This window comes from Dunckerocampus dactyliophorus, chromosome 19 (genome assembly GCF_027744805.1).
Source record: "Dunckerocampus dactyliophorus isolate RoL2022-P2 chromosome 19, RoL_Ddac_1.1, whole genome shotgun sequence".
NCBI classification, from domain to species: Eukaryota; Metazoa; Chordata; class Actinopteri; order Syngnathiformes; family Syngnathidae; genus Dunckerocampus; species Dunckerocampus dactyliophorus.
This window is the reverse complement of record NC_072837.1, coordinates 5,098,240-5,118,888: the sequence shown is the minus strand read 5'-3', so window position 1 is coordinate 5,118,888 and position 20,649 is coordinate 5,098,240. Positions and strand designations below refer to the sequence as shown.

At 39.8% G+C, this 20,649-nt stretch overlaps 3 protein-coding genes across 4 annotated transcripts in view; 2 read left to right on the top strand and 1 right to left on the bottom strand.

Moving 5' to 3' along the window:
* Positions 1 to 916, bottom strand: part of LOC129172155 (protein yippee-like 5) — a 2,988-nt gene extending 2,072 nt beyond the window's left edge. The window contains exons 1-2 of the mRNA XM_054761617.1: positions 702 to 916; positions 156 to 304 (exon numbers count right to left, since the gene is read on the bottom strand). Of these exons, the coding sequence (XP_054617592.1) occupies positions 156 to 296 (141 nt within the window). The 5' untranslated portion in view covers positions 297 to 304; positions 702 to 916. The remainder of the gene's footprint in view (positions 1 to 155; positions 305 to 701) is intronic.
* Positions 1 to 3,397, top strand: part of rars2 (arginyl-tRNA synthetase 2, mitochondrial) — a 20,608-nt gene extending 17,211 nt beyond the window's left edge. Inside the window, exons 20-21 of the transcript XR_008566927.1 lie at positions 2,959 to 3,012; positions 3,348 to 3,397. The gene's annotated coding sequence lies outside the window, so the exon portion shown is untranslated. The remainder of the gene's footprint in view (positions 1 to 2,958; positions 3,013 to 3,347) is intronic.
* LOC129172152 (phospholipase B1, membrane-associated-like) lies at positions 3,013 to 20,649 on the top strand. 2 transcript variants are annotated; one of them, XM_054761613.1, is made up of 40 exons: positions 3,013 to 3,408; positions 3,479 to 3,513; positions 4,050 to 4,134; positions 4,207 to 4,258; positions 4,397 to 4,462; positions 6,120 to 6,185; positions 6,276 to 6,346; positions 6,589 to 6,664; positions 8,011 to 8,118; positions 8,341 to 8,415; positions 8,507 to 8,578; positions 8,823 to 8,897; positions 9,004 to 9,064; positions 10,023 to 10,081; positions 10,256 to 10,329; positions 10,413 to 10,456; positions 10,552 to 10,660; positions 10,845 to 10,896; positions 12,006 to 12,086; positions 12,179 to 12,244; positions 12,323 to 12,423; positions 12,818 to 12,899; positions 13,495 to 13,599; positions 13,682 to 13,777; positions 13,960 to 14,031; positions 14,147 to 14,224; positions 14,820 to 14,880; positions 14,998 to 15,056; positions 16,185 to 16,252; positions 16,337 to 16,380; positions 16,463 to 16,562; positions 16,949 to 17,000; positions 17,080 to 17,160; positions 17,961 to 18,026; positions 18,116 to 18,210; positions 18,855 to 18,936; positions 19,017 to 19,121; positions 19,646 to 19,741; positions 19,807 to 19,881; positions 20,051 to 20,649. In XM_054761613.1, exons 3-40 carry the CDS (start codon positions 4,055 to 4,057, stop codon positions 20,321 to 20,323), a joined length of 3,078 nt encoding a protein of 1,025 aa, XP_054617588.1. In that variant the 5' UTR covers positions 3,013 to 3,408; positions 3,479 to 3,513; positions 4,050 to 4,054; the 3' UTR covers positions 20,324 to 20,649. The 2 variants fall into 2 exon arrangements, with proteins under 2 accessions (XP_054617588.1, XP_054617589.1); XM_054761614.1 differs by lacking the exons at positions 3,013 to 3,408; positions 3,479 to 3,513; positions 4,050 to 4,134; positions 4,207 to 4,258; positions 4,397 to 4,462 and having other exon boundaries at positions 5,367 to 6,185; positions 6,276 to 6,337; positions 20,051 to 20,648.

The following is a 20,649-nucleotide window of genomic DNA, read 5'->3' as shown; positions in this document are numbered from 1 at the left end:
GGGGGGACCTGGGATCCACAGTACATTCCCTTGATAAACCATTGCTTAAATGAAATTTTGCACAAAAAACAAAGAAAAATGAAGAAGAAGAAGCCATTAACTGTCACACTATGACCCCCGTTTGTTACTGGCTGTGGTGCAAGCATGTACTGTGCCTTGTTGAAGAGGAAGGCCCGGCCAGTAGCTCCAGTAAAGCGTGTGGAGATCAGCTCTGCTCTGTTGGTCAGAATAGTGTCACAGTTGGCACAGGAGAAGAGGCGAGTGCCACCAATGTGATCCAAGAAGATTCGACCCATATTGCTCACTGTGGATGACAAATCACACCGGCATGATAATGATGCTACACACATGGTGTCCACTCCATCCCCACACATTTTGGAAAAAAATTAAGAACGGATGTAAAAAGTGTTCATATTATATGAAGCATGTATGCATTACCCTGATTCTAAAGTGGCTGCTTTTCCAACAAAAAAGGGATTCCCTATGATTTGATGACGTCAAAATAGAGTACAGTATTTACAAACGGATTCCATCACGTCTAAGGCTAGTTGCACCGTTGTGCTATCACTTTTCATCAAACGAAACAATGAGATTAAATATACATTATAATGCTGTTTCTTGTCCCAATTAATGACGCACAGCTTAATGTATTTCAAATCCGCAAGACAACGACAACGGGTTGAGGACTCAGCCTTTCCTACCTTGTATCGATTTTTGTGTAGATTCTTCTGTCACTGTAAGATAACGAAGCAGTGATTGAAATGTTTGCCTTTAGACAGGTTTCCAAACCTTTGTAGAATGTGACAAATGGCGTTTTCTCTTTTATGAACGATGTCAACAAAGACGACGTCGACAAGAAAGACAGTCACACAAGGACGTTTGTTGACAACATGCAGGCCACACGAGCCAATACGTCCGGCCTTTTCAAAGTAAAATAAAAGGAGGGCGAAATGACGCTTAGCTCGGTTTCACATTGTTAAAATTGCGCCTTTAGTTTAAAAGGACACGCTTAAATAGATTCAAAATAAAAATGTATCAGCATACCTACATTTATCAACTCTGTTTTTTTATTCACATCGTTCCTGCTTTTATTTTGAACTGTACATTTATTTGAACCGTGCCTTTGGTTGAACACAAGGGGGTAGCAGCTAGCACAGCCAATGGTCAAAGCACAGGATGAGTAGAGGAGGGCGATACTGTACTGCAAATGTTGGTATCTCTGCAGTGCCAAGTAAATACAGGGGCAATACTTTTTACTTTTGTTAATCATGATTACAATCACAATAAAACACAGCGGACACCTATTTTAGAGAAACAAAAATGTATTTGTGTTAAGTTATTTGTGAACAATTCTGTAACAGATGTAATAATATAAACAAAATAATACAATTATTCCCTTTTATTACATAGACTTGTTGGAGCAAAGTCAAGTCAATAGTGCATAACTGAACAAAAGTAAAAATTACTATTGGCACTCATTCAAATCCTGGACTGTTGGGACTCCGACCCTAGGTGTTTGGCCATGAAGGAGTTGGGGTTGGGCGGCTGCAGGTCATACGCGTTTGCTGTAGGTGAGCAGGTGAGCGCCTCGGGCTGGTCTGGAGCAGGTACAGGAACTGGAGGCAGCTGGCGCAGAGATTTTGTGATAGAGAGGTTGTCTTGAGTGCGATCTTATATTTGGGTCAGTACACAGGTATGTTAACACAGTGTCTTGCAGCTGCCACCATGTTGACAATTGTTTGCATTGTCTGGCCTTTCTGTATGAAGGCAGGAATACATAAATGTGTTTTCCACCCGCCCTAACAGAATCCAGTGCAAAGATGAGCATAGATGAAGTAGATTGACTTTACTGGGATTGCTTCATATCCAGTTATTGTCCTTGAGGGGAGATAACGGCAATACACACTCATATCGCCATGGCTGTAATCATGATTGAACTTAATTGGATTTTGTGTACATTTTAACTTTCTGTCTACTTGAGTGTGCTTGTGAATCGTGCGGCCCCAGTTAAAATGTTTTCTTTACACTTGGAAAATGCTATGAAAGTATGAGGTCATTGCATCAAACACGATAAAATACAGTTGCAGTATTTGTTTATCGTAAACAGCTTGACCTCACTTTAGCCTTAACGGGAACGATAGGAGATAATCTAATCAGTTCTGTAAACTGTGATGACGCCACAAAGATGAGCTGATTATCTTCTTGCAGCATTTCGATGTGAATGATAGGCAGCACAATTTAACACATTGCACAAATGCACTAACCTGTGGTTCTCGCATCGCTTCTTTTCCTTTCCTGCGTGTTGAATATTGCCATGTGCCGCCTTTGAGCGGGGCTAACACCAATTCTAAATGTACATTACATGAAGTGAAAGTCTGGCGTAATCTCATCCGACGGCTTCAGTCAATGTGGCGAGATAGCGACTAATAAAGATAATACTTTTGTCACTTTAGCCCCATGGCATGATGTGAGGACTAACTCGCAGTCAGACGGGAAAGCGGCGTGATTACTGTCCACCGGGTCACGTTTTCACCACTGGGTTAATACGTACTGCATAATTAATATTTGACTACATGTAGATAGATTCCACAATGGCAACAAGTCAGTTAGTCGTTAGGCCCGCCCCGTGGACATATTTACGATACTAATGCGTTTATTGACTAGCCCACCAGTACAACTGATAATGACATAGGCTCACAAACCCAACCGCCTTGACACAGAGATCCCAGACTTCAGATAGACTTCAGAGGGTGAAGATACATGAGGATTAATTTCAAGATAGATAATTAAAAAAAAAAAAAGATGCTGTTTCTGGTCACTTTCCTAATATTCTCTTGGACATCAGGTTATTTGTTTTTTTAGTTACATAAATTGAGCTTCACAGAACAGATGATGGAAGTTTTATCCACCTGATGTGATGTTTGAGTGTTGATGTTGGATTTTCTCTGCTGCCTTTAGTAACTGGGCTGCCTTGTGATCAGATGCTCCAGTCTCAGTCAGCCCCTCTGAATGGTATGTCTTGGAGCACATTATACATGTAACACACTCCCATTCGTGTGTGTGTGTTTTTTTATTGACTTTACAGTGTGTTTTAGGTAACATTTTATAATTCCTGGCTGTCATACAAAGGTAAAAAGAAGTTCAATAAAACTAAAAGAAAGTAAGACTACTCACCCTTTGGAAACACCCGACAAACGCTTTGTTATCACCGGTACCCTTTTTCTGGTGACAATGGTTTTAACTCCAGATTTTGACACTTGAGGCATATTGACCTCCAAAGGATATCACTCTTGGGGTGTTAAACTGTTTCGTATGTAAAATCATTCATGTTGTTTTTGTCTGTTAAGTAAACCGTGTCAAGCCTGCAGATGTGGCGGTTTTAGCCTCTATTGGACTACACGTGCACAGGTGAGCTTTGTTCAGCCGTCATTTTTTGTCAAACACTTTTAAAATACTCAACATTTCCTTTTCCCTGCAGCACCGAGTTGTCCACTGTAGTGTCAAGACTTCAAGGTGATCTTTTTAACATGAATATATTTATTTAAATGTTCACTGGGTCTCTAGACTACCTATTGTTACCAAGAGGTAGTTTCTTTTTGTGATAGCTTTTGTTCAGTTTTACATTATAACACAATACAATTTGAATTAAAAAGCTTAAACCTTACGCAAAATATGTCCTTGGAGACCAATACTATGACAAAATTAAATAAATATTGTGCCAATTAAGTAAATAAATAAAATATGAAATAATTAGCCAAAATGTGAAATAATTTATTCAAATTGACGGAATATAAACATTAGTCATTAAGTACATATTGGTCATTGGGTCATTACATTATTTTTTAAATTTTTTTCTCAGGCAAAGATCCGCGACCCACTTTTGGGTCCTGACTCACCAGTTGAGAAGCACTGATATACAATATTTTGACTGTGTGCTGAAGTTAAATTGGTTTTAGCTCATTTGAGTCAATTACTTGCAGTTTGCTTTCATACAGTAATGCATCAACGTATTAGGTACATTGCTATTCAAGTTGTTCTCCCTCCATTAGAGCTGATGAGCATGTTCAGTCCCACATTGATGGGTTCCTTCTCAGGAGACACATGCAATAATGTCCCTCAGTATGGAGGACACAGGTAAAGATACAGCTGTCTCTAAAATGTAAGAATTTTGAAGTGACATTGTTAGCTCACATGTTCTGCTTGTAGCACGCTGCTGGAGCAAGCAAAAGAGGTCTCTATCTACGTCCAGAGCAGTCAGGTACTGCATGTAGAATAAGTGCTGTGGTCAATTCATACTTACTGCATGTACATCAATTCCTGTTCCGTTTCAATTGTCATCAGGGTTAAGTAACAGCACAAAATGATCCTATTATATCCAATATTCTATATGTTTCAGCATTCTTGGAAGCTGGTGGTTGTTTTTGTTCAAATGGATCAGATGTGTGCGTGTGACCATCAGAAGGTAAACCGTCCACACCAGACACATGTCTCTGCAGCATGTTACAGTATGTATGAAGCAAGTCAAAACCTGGTCAAATGACGTGTGCGGTTTGCACATGCCTATGCCTATGTATGTACCGTGCTGTTTCATCCAAAGTTATGGCAGTACATTTTAAGTCTGAGTCCAGAGGAGTAACCAAATTTCCAATCTGGATCTTGCATTGAAAAAGCTTGGAAAACCTTTCTCTAGTTGTAATACAATAATCCCTTGTTTATCTCGGTTAATTGGTTTCAGACCAGACTGTGATCAGTCAATTTCCGTAAAGTAGGATTCCTTATTTATAAATGCAATATTTGACCAGAGAAAACCTGTTTACGACCTTCTAAAAACATTATTAGAGCCCTCTAGACATGAAATAAAACCCCTATAGTCACCATTACACTCTTATTACCCATACATAATACACAATACATAATAACATAAAGTAAGTCCTGTCCTGGACGGTCCTCTGGACTCCGTGGAGGAAGTGGGGGAGAGAAGGATGTTGGCTAAGCTGACATCCATCATGGACAACACCTCTCACCCGCTACATGACACTGTGGGTTCCCTTAGCAGCTCCTTCAGCAGTAGACTGTTACACCCACGGTGTAAGAAGGAGAGGTTCCGCAGGTCCTTCATACCGACCGCTATCAGGCTCTACAACACCTGCACCACCTGAACCATGTTGTAGTCACGATGCTTTACTTTACTTTACTTTACTGTTCTCTTTACTTGTCTTGCTTGCTTGCTTGCTGCTGTAACAAGTAAATTTCCCCGCTGTGGGATCAATAAAGTACATATAATACAATACAAAAATAAGACATTTAAGACATAAATAAGACTCATGCTTTTCAGTGCTAGGGGAGCTGAGTGGAGGGGCAGGGAGTGATGTTGGGGGTTCAGAGTTGAGTTTTAGTTTGCCGTGAGTTACGACAACAGTAGCCCGTGCCTGTTGTGAGATAATTCAAACCTGCAATAAAGGCCTGTTGTTCCGGCAATCAAGTCTCAAGTCATTCTCAATCAAGTCAATCAAGTGTCTCACCGAACATTGCTGACAGCTAGTGACCAGTGTAGAATACTAAATATCATTGCAACGTCTTTGAATGTGTCTTCTTAGTGCCTTATAATTGTATTTTAGCCATTTTTATGCTTGAAAATTATTAATTTAAGTGAAAGATGTGTGAAATTTGCTTAAATGCGGATTTTTTTCTAATAATAGTCCGTATTCAACCACAAAACAGCATGATTAATTTATTAATATGTTTTTGGACAACAATGATAGAATGAGGTTGCGAAATTTGAAGCGCAAAGTGGCGAGGGATTACTGAATACAGTATCATACAATACCACTGTCCTTTTAATAGCGAATAATGGACAAGCACATATCTCAGCTGTTGTTTATGAAATAAGTCAAGTATCATGACATCACTTCATTATTAAAAAGAGACTACAAGGACAAAAGTCTGTATTTTGTTCAATGGCCAGATGTCCCTATATTTTTGTCCATATAGTGTATTTCCAATATCTGTCTTTTTACGGAGACTTTGTGCAAACTGTGCCATAAAACCTGCAGCACTGATCCTGTTGCGCTGACTCTTGAGAGATAAAGTAAAGGTTCACGTTGGCTTTGTTCTTGCAGGTTCCGTCTGTTATCAGCTCAGCCGTCAGGGAGGTGGATGCTGCCCTGCAGTTGCTGCATGCTCAGGTTTTCTTACACAATACCAGCTGATCTTGTTCCACCGTTGTTGATATCTGTTTGGTATCTGACTGATATCTGTGTCCAATTGTGCTGCAGCTAAAGCGGACCATTGTCAGCGTTGCATTATGGGATGGAGAGCTTGAGACGATGCAGAGCAAGTATATACAGTAATTTACTTGTTAACTATAGTTACTACTGTGACCAGATCCATTAGTTGTATTATGATATTATATTCATATTGCATCTCCAAATTTTCCTAATATATCCTAACCAAAAATGGATTTTTGGTTGTTTTACTGTTGTTTTACAATGTTATTTAATATTGGACATGCATGATGAGGCTATAAATGATGATTTATAGGTTAATATACTCGCACATTTGATGGGTGAATGTGTTTTTTTCTAAAAGATCTTGCCCATGTTTGGAACTAAATCAAGGGGGAGAGGTCAGAATTCAGAAAGCCACGCTGACCCACGCCCTGCAGGTTTGTTGTTGCCTTTCTTCATTTAGCTCTTTAGTTTGTCCAGATATCAAAAAAAGAATTAAGGTGTTAAGTGTAAACAGACTGTTAGTGCAGTGCATTGTGGGACTTGTAGTCTTGATCAACTGGTCAGTTCAGATAAAACAAATATTTTGTGGTCCAAGTAAAACAAAAATATGTCTGCGCCTCATTGTTAATAGGGAAATAATATAAAATGCATTATAATAACTAATATCACCAAAAGTAAGGGTCTAAAACAGGGGTGTCCAAAGTGTGGCCCGGGGCCATTTGTGGCTTGCGGGCACTTATTGGCCCGCAGCACATAGTAAAAATATAATTTAACAAAAAAACCTAAAAAAAAAAATAAAAATAAAAAATCAGCAGACATTTTACAAAAATAAAGTCAAAATATTAGGAGAAAAAAGTTTCAGTCTAACAAGACAAATTTGTAATTTTTCAAGACAAGTGTTTTAATATTATGAGGGAAAAAAATCATTTATCATTTTGGTGGAAATATAATATTTAATATATTTTATAATATATTATATATTAAATATTTAGTGAAATATTAAAGAAAAAAACATTACTTTGTAATACAGTATAATGAGGGAAAATTAGGTTGCAGAAAAAGATATAATGTTACAAGAATGAAGCCAAAAAAAAGTCGTAACTACAAGAAGAAAATTTACGTGAAGAAAGTTGAAATAGTAGGAACATTTAAAAAAACAGCAAAAATTGAAAAAACAGCTGTAATTTGACAACAATAAAGTCAAAATATTAAGCAAAAAAAGTTGTATTCTAATGAGGAAAATAAATTGCAATTTTCTGAGAATAAACTTGTAATATTATGAGTGAAAAAAATGTTGTTTTAGCAGTGCAGAGTTTAAATTTTAAAGAAAAAATACAAAAACCCCCCCAAAAGAAATAAAGTTGTAATTCTAAAGTTGTAATTGCAAAACAAAATAAAGTTGTAATTTTTGGGAAATTAGGTTGGGAATAAGTTATAATATTGTCGGAATAAATTCCAAATATTAAGGGAATAAACTTGTGTTATTACAAAAAGAAAATTAATGAAGATGATTTCAGAATTAAAAAAAACTAGCAAAAATGGGGGAAAAAATTAACGAAGAGCAAAGTTCATACTAATAACACACTATATCACTATTTCACCTATATCACAAAGCTCAAATGCAGATTTTTCTTGAAATTGGTATAACTTAGCATATCGACATGTGGCCCTTGCGTCCTTTGATTTTAAAGTACACCCGGCCTAAAAACACAATCCCTACGGATCCAACTACTTAACTAGCAAGGCCAATTTACGCTTCTTGCATGATGACATTGTCCAGGCGTCTTTGGACGAGCTCCTGGTCAAGAAGCGCTGGTACAGTGACAGGGACGACTTCACTGTCATCCTACAGGACAAACCTCTCTTCGCGCACCTCACGTCTGCTCATGTGAGTCAGCACACACCTTCCTTTGACCCCATGGACATGAACACAGTTGTAACCCTACCAAGAAAAACAAGTGAAAACACAACATGAGTCTAATGGGTCAAACATAGCGTGGGTAATATCCGTTGGCACACGTGACCATACTTCAGAAATGACTATAACTAACGTGTTGACAAGCACAGGAAGAAACTCAGCTGTACAATGTTGTTGGTGTCCTCTGTCCAGATTGGGAAGCCTCTCTCTGGGTCCCAAGCGTCACATGAAATTGATAAACTGATAGTGCAGTTGTGGACAAACTTGGTGAGGCCAAATGTCAGGTCTCCGTCTTCAGGCTTTCTTTCTTTCTTTCTTTCTTTCACTGAGTCATTGTTGTCTCGAATATGTCTTTCAGCTGCAGCCCACAAGTGCCGACCATAACACAGGCGACAATGGAAACAGCATTGCATTGCAATGCCCGACTGTGGTGAGTGCTTAGTGTGTCACTCCCTGCTAATAGAAATACTGCAGTAAAAATAATTATAATAATTGCTTGAATTTATGGAGCGCTTTTAGCCAGCGGGGCTTCTTTTTGCGTATTTTATATTTAATACAGAGCAAAATGAATGGAAAATATATCATAAATATTCTACTTTTACCTAAAATTACCTGACAACCCTCTCTTTTAAAGTACTTCAAAGCCAACTAACTGTCCTTTCAACTCTTCAAAGGACCGTCCATTTGTGAGGACGGAGTGGAACTCTCCTACAGATCGCACCAGCAGCACCTCTCCTGTCCTCCACCCAGTGAGTGAGAGTCTATGTGTGACTTGAAGCCAAAATGGGACCTGTTGCAGCATTGTGCGCATCTTGTTTAGTCCTGAATGTGGCTGTGCTGTGTGTGTCTGCTCAGACAACTGGTACAGAGCTACACTGTGAGGAAGTCAGCCCCTCCAACTCCACGCCCACTTCAGGTAAGTCAATACAGCGTATTTGTTAGCAACATTTAAGATAACAAAATGATCACTTTCTCTAATTTGGCACCCAACCCTGTGAATACGTGTTCAATGTACTGAGAACGTCATTGAAGCCCCTGTTTGCTCACTTGTCAATATATGTCAGGGGTGTCCAAACCTTTTGCAGCGAGGGCCACATAGTGAAAAATGAAAGGATGCAAGGGCCACTTTGACATTTTGTGAGGTATGCTAAGAAGTTAAATGATGACGATGCCGCGGGCTAAGAAAAAAACAAATGCGGGCCGCAAATGTCCCCCGGGCCGCGCTTTGGACACCCCTGATATACACTACTGGTCAAAAGTTTTAGAACACCCCAATCTTTCCAGTTATTTAAAATTGAAATTCAAGTCGTTCAAGTCCAATGAATAGTTTGAAGTGGTACAACGGTTAAGTGGTGAAGTGCTAGAGGTTAAAAAAAAACAGAAAAAGAATGTGTATTTCAGAACTATCCAAAAAGACCTTTTTCAGGGACCACAAAATGGGTCAACCATTTAAAGCTGTTCTGCAGAAATGGAGGTTGATCAAGCCTTGGCAGTTGGTGCAACTAATTCCTACAGGTGTTCCACGTTCTGGAGTAGTACCTACCTCCACTGCCTGCATAAAAACAGTGTTCGGAACACACTGTGGTACTATATATAGTAAATTTCCCCGCTGTGGGATAAATAAAGTACATACAATACTTTCGTAAACATCGGTTGAACGCCATTGTACTGGTGAAAGTAATTTGTGGCTACAAAAATGGCATGAAAAAAGGGAATTAACAATGGAAGCGAGACAGACCATCTTAACGCTTAAAAAAGTAGGTTTTTCCTGCAGAGCATTTGCAGTGTTCCAAACCTTTTGACCGATAGTGTATGTTAAATTAACTACCAACAAATCACATATATGCTGTCTTGTTGCTTTGCTGTTTTATCAGTGCATGAGCTCAGACCAGGAGATATCAGAGTGGTTGCGGCTGTGGGGGACTCTTTGACGGTGAGTAAATGTGGCTACATACAGTAAATGCACAGGGAACTTACAAATAGCTCACTTATATATGATAGCTACACTTATGTTGTTGTAAACAACCACAGTGTACGCTGACAGGATCAATTTTGTTGGTTGGTTATGGAGTGCCATGTGCGACACGTATAGAATGTCTGTTTTCAGGCGGGGAACGGCATTGCATCGAGCCAAACAAACGTTCTGGATGTCCTGACTCAGTACAGAGGTTTATCATGGAGGTGCCTAAAACGTTGCTTCACTAAACACATCTTTAATCCTCCTTTGGCTGCAAGTTAACGTCATATCTTAATCTCTTGTCTAGTATTGGCGGCGATGGAAACCTCACAACTGTAACAACTCTGCCCAGTGAGTATTTTTGGACATTTATTAGATTTTTTAAAAAGCTGCACTAAAAATGGAACTGTACAGTATATGAATTCCGGTTTTGTATGTTTTCATAGATATCTTGAAGCATTTTAATCCCAATGTGACGGGCTACTCTGTTGGGAGGGGGAAACAGCACACACCTCACGCTTTTCTCAACCAGGCTGTTGCTGGGGCAACAAGCAAGTGAGTCCTAGATACTAGTGTAGTGATATTACTATTTTTTATAAACAATCCTTTCAGGAGTGACTACGTCGTTGTAGTTCTTATTGTATGCATCTATTGTACACAAATAAGTAACTTAAAATTATGAAATTGACATTATCATTAAATAATATGTTGTCTGTGTGTGTGTGCGTGTGTTAAATAGGGACCTGCCAACTCAAGTGCGCACCCTGGTGGCCAGAATGAAGAATGACTCTGTGAGTACACTAAAGCAAACAATCTTATTCTGTGTCTAATAAAATATTTTTAAAATGGAAAAAAAAAACTAATGTTGATGCTCTGAATAAGGAACTTTTTTTCTTGTTTTGGATAAAAATGTAAACCTGTGAAGGATTTCAGCCAGCCGGCTCTTTGAAGTGAACAAGCTGACATTTTTTTTCTCGTGCACCGGTATTTTCCTGGTAACGCCGCACGTGTGCATGTGTGTGTCAACGCTGAGCAGAAGGGCCTCCCCTGTCAACCCTCCCGTTTTCTCTGGGAAACTTATTTTGCCCTTCTTTACCGGCATCCTCCCTTTCCTGTATTTTTTAACTTCCATGGGGGCAAAAAAATCCTTTCGGCGCTGCCGGCAGCCGGAGCAGCGGCAGCTTCCGGTCCGCTCTGTCCAGGGCAGGTGTTGCGTCGAGTTTTGCATGCACGCTGAAATCTGCATGGAGGTTGCGGTCCATGCAGGAGGGCGCACTCACTGTTAAAGCGGAAACTATGAGTCGCCGTACTATTTTGTAAGGCACAGTAAGGCACAGTAATTCACATTGTAATGACGAAATATTGGAAAATATGCCCCAAACTCATTTATAGTATAATTCACATGATTTTGTCATATGGTCTGCATCATTTGACTGAAAAATGTCCGTAATAGCAATTAAGAGAGGGTGCATTATTCGAGATTTGCTTCCCTCCTTCCCCCGGCGGCCGTTGAGTGCCACGACCACTAGGGGGGGCATGGAACCTTGGAGGGTTCAATATCATTAGCAACTTAAAACCCTAGTCATATTAAAAGACTGAAATGGGGCGACAAAAAAGCCACTAGCTGGAACTGCCTCGGCAACACTCGGTAAACATCGGCGAAACACACATCGGGCCTTCAAAATAAAAGTTTGGCAGTAAAAGAAGGTTCCTTTCAGTGTGCAACTTGGCAACATGCACCACGCCGCTGCAGGTGATGGGGACGAGGCTTGTGGAACGCCCGGCATGTCACGTGATGCCGGAACATGACATCGCTGCCAAAAAAAACCTCGGAAACCCCCATCACTAATTGGCAATTATAATAAACTATTAATACTCATGTTATTATTCTTCCATGCAGAGGATCAACTTTGAATCAGACTGGAAGGTGATCACTGTCTTTATAGGTGGAAATGACATCTGTGAACACTGCTTCAATTCTGTGAGTGCCAAACGGCAACTATGACCTCTAAGGAGCCAAAAGACATTGCTTTAAAGAACATTTCCCTGTTTAATTTTTGTTCTTCTTTACAGCTACTGTACTCTGTGGAGAATTTTGTCAAAAAGATTGAAGAAAGTCTGGATTATCTACACAAAGAGGTAAAGCAGTGGAACAATTTCTGTGTTGCTGTGCTAGCACGGCTGTGTGTTGACAATGGCTGTGCTCGTCTCTGCCAGGTGCCCCGCGCTCTGGTCAACTTAATAGAACCCATCCACATCACGCCCCTGAGAGAAATGCACTTGAACTCCTCACTGAAATGTCCAACCTGGCTGGTCGAGTGAGTACACAATTTAAAGACACAATTCATGCAAAAATTTACAATGAAACTTCTACCTGTTGCTAACCTCTGTCTCTGTGTTTGAGATCGTCTTTGTGGCTTTTGGCCTTTTTCCATTTAAACCGTTTTAACTTAGGCAGTGTGTTAACAAAACAGAAACGCTAAAAATGCTACCATGCTACCAATCTGCAAGAAAACATGCTAAAACATGCTAAAACATGCTAAATGTCAAAATCATGTTCAAAATGCTAAAATGCTTAAGATAGCACCTAGCAAAAAAGTACCAAAAGTGCAGTCCTACAGTGGTTGTACATTAACTGTAAATGTATGCAAGTTAGTATGCTCAAATATCAGTTTTTGTCTTAGTAATTCCATGTTATCTCACCTTTTCTAGAATTCTGTGTGCGTGTGTTGTCTTACCAATGCCCTCCTCTGCAGCTGTGGAAAAGTTGGAGGAGTTAAACAAGAAATATCAGGTAATACAGACCAGAAAGTATGGAACAGAGGTGTCCAAAGTGCAGCATGGGGGCCATTTACAGCCTGCTGCTGGTTTTTTATTGGCCCACAGCACATTCTAAAAATATAATTTAGCAAGAAAAAAAAAGAAAGAAGAGCAAAAATTGAAAAATCAGCAGTAATTTTACAAGAATAAAGTCAAAATATTATGAGAAAAAATAATTTTAGTAGCATAAAGTTCAAATATTAAAGAGGATTTTTTTTAAAAAGTCATAATATTATGAGAAACAAACAAAACAACTAATGAAGTTGTAATTTTGAAATGTTAGGTTGTGGAAAAAATTACGTTATGCGAATAAATTCGGAATTATAACAAGAAAATGTACAAGGAGAAAGTTGAAATAGTTGGAACATTTTTGAAAAACAACAGCAGCAATGGAAAAAACAGGTGTAATTTTACGAGAATAAAGAAAAAATGTTCAGCGAAAAAAGTGGTATTGTAACATATAGGAGGAGGAAAAATATTGTCATTTTATTAGCTTAGGGTTTAAATATTAAAGAAAAAATGTGTTGTTATGATGTTACTAAATGACGGCTGTGTCCTCTCTCGTACAGCTGGTACTGAGTGAACTTGTCGAGTCAAACCGTTACGACACTCGCCCCGACTTCACTGTGGTCATCCAGCCTTTTTTCCGAGAAGTCATCGTTCCCAGACTACCGGTCAGTCACGGTGCAAACATGTTTAAGTGCGAGTTATGTGACGGTCAGGACTGTCTGTTATAAAAAAAAAAAACTGTCACAGGATGGTCGCCCCGATCGTTCTTTCTTCAGTGCAGACTGTTTTCACCTGAGCCAGAGGGCCCAGACTCAGATGGCTCGCTCCCTGTGGAACAACATGGTAGGGACCCAACTGCAACATTACATCACGGATCAGCATTTAACCCCTTTTAAACCTCTTTTAGCTGAAGCGCACTTGACATGAGTTCGTATATGTGCATTTGTAGTTCACTACAATAGCACGTATCATGATTTGTTCAGACTCGGTGATGGTTCAAGTTTGTCTCTCTTGACTTTTCCCAGCTGGAACCTCTGGGAAATAAGACGACCTTACAGGATTTTTCCACAGATATGAAGCTGAAATGTCCGAGCAAGGTAGGATAGTTTCTAGAATGAAGGTTAATGACTTTGAGGACTAATGTGCTTCTTGTGACGCAGTGCCAGTGTGTGTGTTTGAATTCATTCTTTTCTTTTTTTACTTTGTTTACAGACTTCACCATACATTCGGACATATCTCAACAGCAATTACACATATGTTGGTCCTTCACCAACACCAGCACCTAATACAGTAAGCATCGTATGCTGTACTATACATCATACTGTAGAGTCCTTCATGCAAAATTATACTCAATATGTCAACTTTACCTTTCCTAAACTCTTTAGTATCCAACATGTGTCCAAAATTCAATATGTAACTTTACCTTGTTGACAATAACAATTGCATAAGATGACAAACTTTACAACAAAATGAAGTTATACTTACTAGGGTGAGCCAGGGAGCAAAAAGAAAAGAAGTGATTCATCACTATTGCTTTAAAGACAAAAACATACGATTGTTCCTCCTGCCAGTTATTACTGATATCTGTCACCCAGCATCATAGCCATAACCAGAAAGACTTGAAGTAATCCACAGAGTCAAAGGCCGCAGTGCATCCATGCACACGCAACATAGACGTGTCCTGTAGTTATGCGATTGCTCCTCATGCCACTTATTAATCATAATCACTTGGCGTACTATAAAAACGTGTAAAGAAGCCACAATGTCAGGAAAACCACACATGTGCAGACGCCCAAAGAGTGTAGTGCAGTGCGGGTCAGTTGGGCAGAGAGGAGTGAGTCTACCCTAATTTCAAGTGCAGTGGTGATGGTTTCTTTCCCTCCAGAACTGGGGAAGTGACTTCTCCTGTGTGGACCTTGCCCCGTCTGACTCTGTACCAACATCAGGTGAGCTGGACGATATCAGCAGACATTCAACGCGTGATAACATAAACGCTACAAGAGAGTTCACAAGGGGGTTCAACAAGGTTTTCATGTGCAATTGCTCTTACTGTATGCCTGCAGTTCACAAGCTGAGACCAGCAGACATCAAGGTGGTGGCAGCAGTGGGAGACTCAATAACGGTAGGTGGTGTTTTTCATTTCATACAGGAATCACCTCCATTGTCTGCTCTTTCCCACTGCATGGTTCCTACACAGCTCAACATGGCTCTGTGATACATTTCTCATCAAAATACCAAAAGACCAGTTGGAAAATTACAAGAATTTACATTTTGCGCTGTTGGATCGTAAGGCGGTTCAAAGTAGAGCTTCAAAATGCAAAAAGAAAAATGGTAGTGAGACAAAAAGTTTTGAGTAAGCAATTTATTGCAAAACAAGCATTAAAGTGAAATAGGCTGTTCATCAGCTGATCGGAAGCTTAAGACCACACCTTTTAAAGGACAAAATTTTGGCAAAAATGTCATTTTCTTTCAGGTATTCACACTGTCATGATTTCTTGATGGCAAAAGCAAAAAAAGGTACCTCTCTTTGAACATGGCGCATAAGCAAGGCGTCTCGCAGTGTGCCATTGCTGCTGAGGTTGGACGCACTAAAACAATCATTTGAAACTTCTTAAAAAATTCTGAGGGTTATGGAACAAAAAAAGTCAAGTCATAGACCCCAAAAAAATGCCACCGCAGGGCACAGAGAGACAAACCACCATTCAGTCTCACATTCATACCTATGGACAGACTCGCCATGTTTGTGGAATGTGGGAGGAAACCGGAGCACCCGGAGTACTCCTTAAGATCCAACAGTACGAAATGTAAATTCTTGCAATTTTTCAACTGGTAACTTAACATTTTGATCAGGAGTGTATTTACAAAACCCGGTACAGTTCTTGGACATAATATGTCCATTTCCGGGTGACGTAATCCACTCCTACTTGCTCTTTGATCAAGCAGCGTCATCATTTATCATGTTAACACAGCTAGAAATGACAAAAACAGACACGCACGCTAATGCTATCTTACCATCTTTGTCTAAGTGGCCAACAGCCACATGTCTATACTGTATGTAAACGAACGATAAACTTGATAACGTTAACCATTTATCGCCATTGAATGATCATATCGCATCTCTTTTGTTATCCTATTAGCGTACCGAGTTCCAATGTTTGACTGTCATGTGGAAATGATTGATGAATAGTATACAGTATGTCAAATATTTTGCAGCTTTTTTGTCTACCTGTATCTTCTCTACGCCTTTCAGGCAGGCACTGGTGCAAAGGCCAGGAATCTGTTAGAGATCAGCAGAGAATATAAAGGAGTATCCTGGAGGTAAACCACACGATGGATGCTGGTTGATAGACCTCACATGATAACTGACAACTAACACCAAGAATTGTTGGTCTTTTCTTCCAGCATTGGAGGGGACCGCACTCTGGACACTGTCACCACACTACCCAGTACGTTAGCAGAAAACATCAAGTCACATTTATATGCATGCTTTGCTCATACTGCAGGACGGCTTTTATTTGCACGTTTCAGACATCCTAAGGAAGTTTAACTCGGCCCTCAAAGGCTTCTCTAAAGGGCAGGGGTCATTACAGAAGGGCTTCAACATGGCTGTGGAGGGAGCTACGACTTTGTACGTACTAACACTGGATGATCGATTTCCCTACAGGGAATATGAAAAGGGTCAAAAACTTTTGATGCTGCACAGGTTATGATTTAGAGACTCTATTCTAGTGGCTCAAATATAAGGGGGTGTTTTTTTCTATATATACTGTATCTACAAGTATAAGACAAGTTGCCTTGTATACGAGATCGAGTCATTCACACACACCAGTGTCCTGGAGAGATATAGCCACAATCTACCAGTTGTTATTTCACTGATCTCTTGTCTTTGATTTTCTCGTCTTATATTCTGGTCAATACGGTAATATCTTTGCACAGTTTGCTGTCATGTAAATGAAATATATGTGCTGGGTCTTGTGCTGCTTTACAATATTTGTTAAATTTGTTACATCACAGGGACATCCAAAAGCAGATCAAAGATCTCATCGCTGCCATGAAAAAACACAAGGTGAGCGCTCTGACAAGACGAGCCGCCATGTATGGTGTTGTGCATGTGTTAGAACATACATGTGCATGCTTTCATACAGGAGGTGAACTTTGACGAGGACTGGAAGCTTTTGACGATATTTGTAGGGGGAAAGGACCTCTGCCACTATTGCACTGACCAAGTAAGTGTTCATGTGTTTGAAATGGCACATTTCCTCAAAATTGCAGACGCCACTCTAATACACGCTGCATTGCAGTTCATTGTGGAATGTGCCGTTGTACATTTGAACTCTACAGCTAAGCAAAACTGCAGCACCAACCGAGTAACGAAGTGATCTGTCTCTCAGACCAAATTGGATGTTGTAAACTAGCTCCGGGCTCAGTATTAACATTAAGCGGAGTGTTCCATTTGTGTATGCTCCGCTCTGTCATGTGCATCAATGTTTCCATGTGCCTTTATCTGCAGTTTCCTTAGAATAGTTCCAGTGGATAAACAGTACACAGTCGTCTTTCGCATTTTCAAGCATAAAAACGGGTAAATGGACTATCCATCCATCCATTCATCTTCTATGCCGCTCATCCTCACTAGGGACGCGGGTATGCTGGAGCCTATCCCAGCTGACCTTGGGCGAGAGGTGGGGTACACCCTGGACTGGTTAGCAGTCAATCGCAGGGCACATATGGACAAACAATGTCGCTGTAGCTTGGGTTTTTTTCAGAAGGCTTTGTAGCCGGAATATGTGTTTCCCATTACGTGCATTCTTAACTCTTTTTGTTTTTATATATTGAGGATGCACCGAAAAGAGAAAGACATACTGTATGTGTTCATGTCTCGCTTAAGGATTGTGGATGATGGGCAAATTTATTTTTAAAAGCGCAATTTTTCAGCAACTAATTGAGGCACGGCGTCTTAAAAGGACGACCGCTATTTGAGGAAATCTAATACAACTTCTTCACCAATCCTGCTTTGCTTTATCCGCAGAATAATCTGTCCCCCAAGAATTACAGTCACAACCTGATGCTTGCTTTGGACAAACTTTACAAAGAGGTGAGTTGCGTCGACAGCACATCCACTCATCCGCTGTAACCCTGTTATAAAATGGAACATCTGTCCACCTTTTTGTGCTCTATTTGCAGGTGCCAAGGATGTTGGTCAATCTGGTGGAGATCATGCAGATAGACACGTTAAAGGAAGTGAAGAAAAAAACCCTAGGATGCTCCCTCTTGCAAAGGTTTGTTCTGATAATAACTGATGATGCAACCAGTTTGTTTTTGCTGCTATTCAACGGAGGTGTGAGTTGACTCAAACGTTAGCCTGATGACTTGAAAATACTTGAGATTTTCAGTGAGTGCGTTGCATAAAATGTGTCCCCATTCAAAGTATTCAACTATCGTGATTGTGATGTCATTTTCAGCGAGACAACATATTTTCCCTTTGAATCTGCCTCATTGAATGCATCTACAAGTATTAATGGGCAATCAGGTTTAAGAGCAAACAACACATTTTTGTGCAGTGAGTAAATCCGCATTGCTATGTCAGCACTCTTTTTCTGTCACTACAGTAAGTGTTGCCACACTTGTCTTATTTTATTAATGAAAATAAAACTCAATTCAAAATGCATTCACTGTATTTGTCAAATGTAATATGTATGTTGTTACATTGTTAAAATGACTGAACAGCGCTTATGACTTTTAAGGACTATAAAATGTTAAGCCTATGACTTTGGACTCGACTTGACCTGTCTTGTCTCGACTTGAGACCTGACTTGGACATGTTCGCCTTTACTTGAGACTTGCCTCGAGACTTGAGATTAAAAACTTGAGACTTGCAAAATTACTAGCAAAATGTGGAGTATTTTTTGCCTCGTTTCCCCAGAATTAGCTGTCCTTGTGTCATCAACCCAACTGAAAACTCCCCCGAGTTGGAAGAGATGAAACGGATCAATCATGAATACCAGGTGAGTGAAAACCTCACATGACCTTTTTTTTTTTTTAATTTATCAAGATTTTGAACTTATTTTTTTGTTTCCCTCTGTAGGCTGAAATCCACAATCTTATTTCTGGATCTCGCTATGATTTAAAAGATGACTTTGCTGTTGTTCTTCAGCCATTTTTACACACTTCTTTCATCCCTTACATTGGTGTAAGTCAAAAAAACATTACATGAACTCATTCAATCCCAGCCATTTTTCAAAAGTCAGCTTGGATAGGCTCCAGCATACGCCCACGACCCTCATGAGGATAAGCGGCATGGATGGAATTGAACTGATGTGTGAGCACGCGTAAAAATTTCCCTCCAATTCCAAACACACCTTCTGCACTTTACACTCCTCCACGCTCTCCCACATCGTCCTTCCTGTCATGTGTGAGTTTTCCACATGATCTCGGCAAGCTCTTCACTTGTGCCACCTTGTGGCCATTTTTATGGCTTAAAATTGGTGTGATGTGAAATCTATTAGTGGTTGCATCATCAACTCTTTTTGCCTCGTTGCAAAAAACATAGAAGATGTATTAATACGGGCATTCGGCTTTATAAAAACGTATAACTATGTCTTTGGTATTGAATGAGTTAAATACATATTTAAATGAAAATAAATATTGATTAAACCACATTACAAATATAGATTCATTTCTAATCCTATAAAAACTTGTTTTTTTCTGGACAAGGAGGGCGAAGCAGACACCGGTTTCTTCTCTTTGGATTGTTTTCACATCAGTGAGCGAGCTCACGCTGAAATGGCCATAGCACTGTGGAATAACATGGTGAGCAAATTAGTCAGCAATGTTTATATGAATATTTTTCCTTATTTGTCATTTTCTTTAAACAGTTGGAGCCTGTAGGTGGGAAACGGGCTTATAACAACTTCACATATGACCGCTCCAAGATCCAATGTCCCTCAGAGGTATGTGCAAACACCCATCACGTTCTAAAATGGTAAAAAAAAAAAAAAACAAACACAACACTGACCCTATTACTAGTATAGTACATGTAAGCAATCACTCGTAGGTGCACTTGTGCTTGAAAGATCACTGGTTTTGCTGTTTTTACTTTCAATATTACTCTTTCAATAGGCCAGTCCTTTCATCTTCACCAAAGTCAACAGCATCCCACATCCACCTGTGACGACCACAACCGCTATCCCTGCCACCACCACCTACACCAGCACCAGCAGTCCTACACAAATGCCCACGTGTGCATCCCCACAGCCGGTGTGGGTCCCAGTCATTGTGGGACTTGTTAGTTTATTGGTGGGCATCACCGTTGCCGGGCTTATTTTCTCTTTTGTGCTACGTAAGAAAAGCAAAACAGAGTCTGCAGTAGAATTGGAAAAACGCAGAACATGACAATGTTATATTTTGCAAAAAAATCTAAAGCATATCGGGTCAGGAAAATGTTAATTGGATTTGTAAATGCCGTCACTTCGGTGCATTATTTGTTTTACTTAGTAAGGCAACTTCATATCAACATGTTCAAGTTGCAGCATCTAGAAAAGTTGAATTATCATTCTATAGGCAGACCCTCAGCCCATCTCCACCCCCACTCTGACTTGCTCCCCAAATACTTTTTTTGTACTGCTAGTTGATGTCAAATATGTACTGAAATGTAAGTTTCTCTTTCCTCCGTCATTGATTTGAAAGAAACTTTTGTTTGTGTGTATTAATTTATTCAT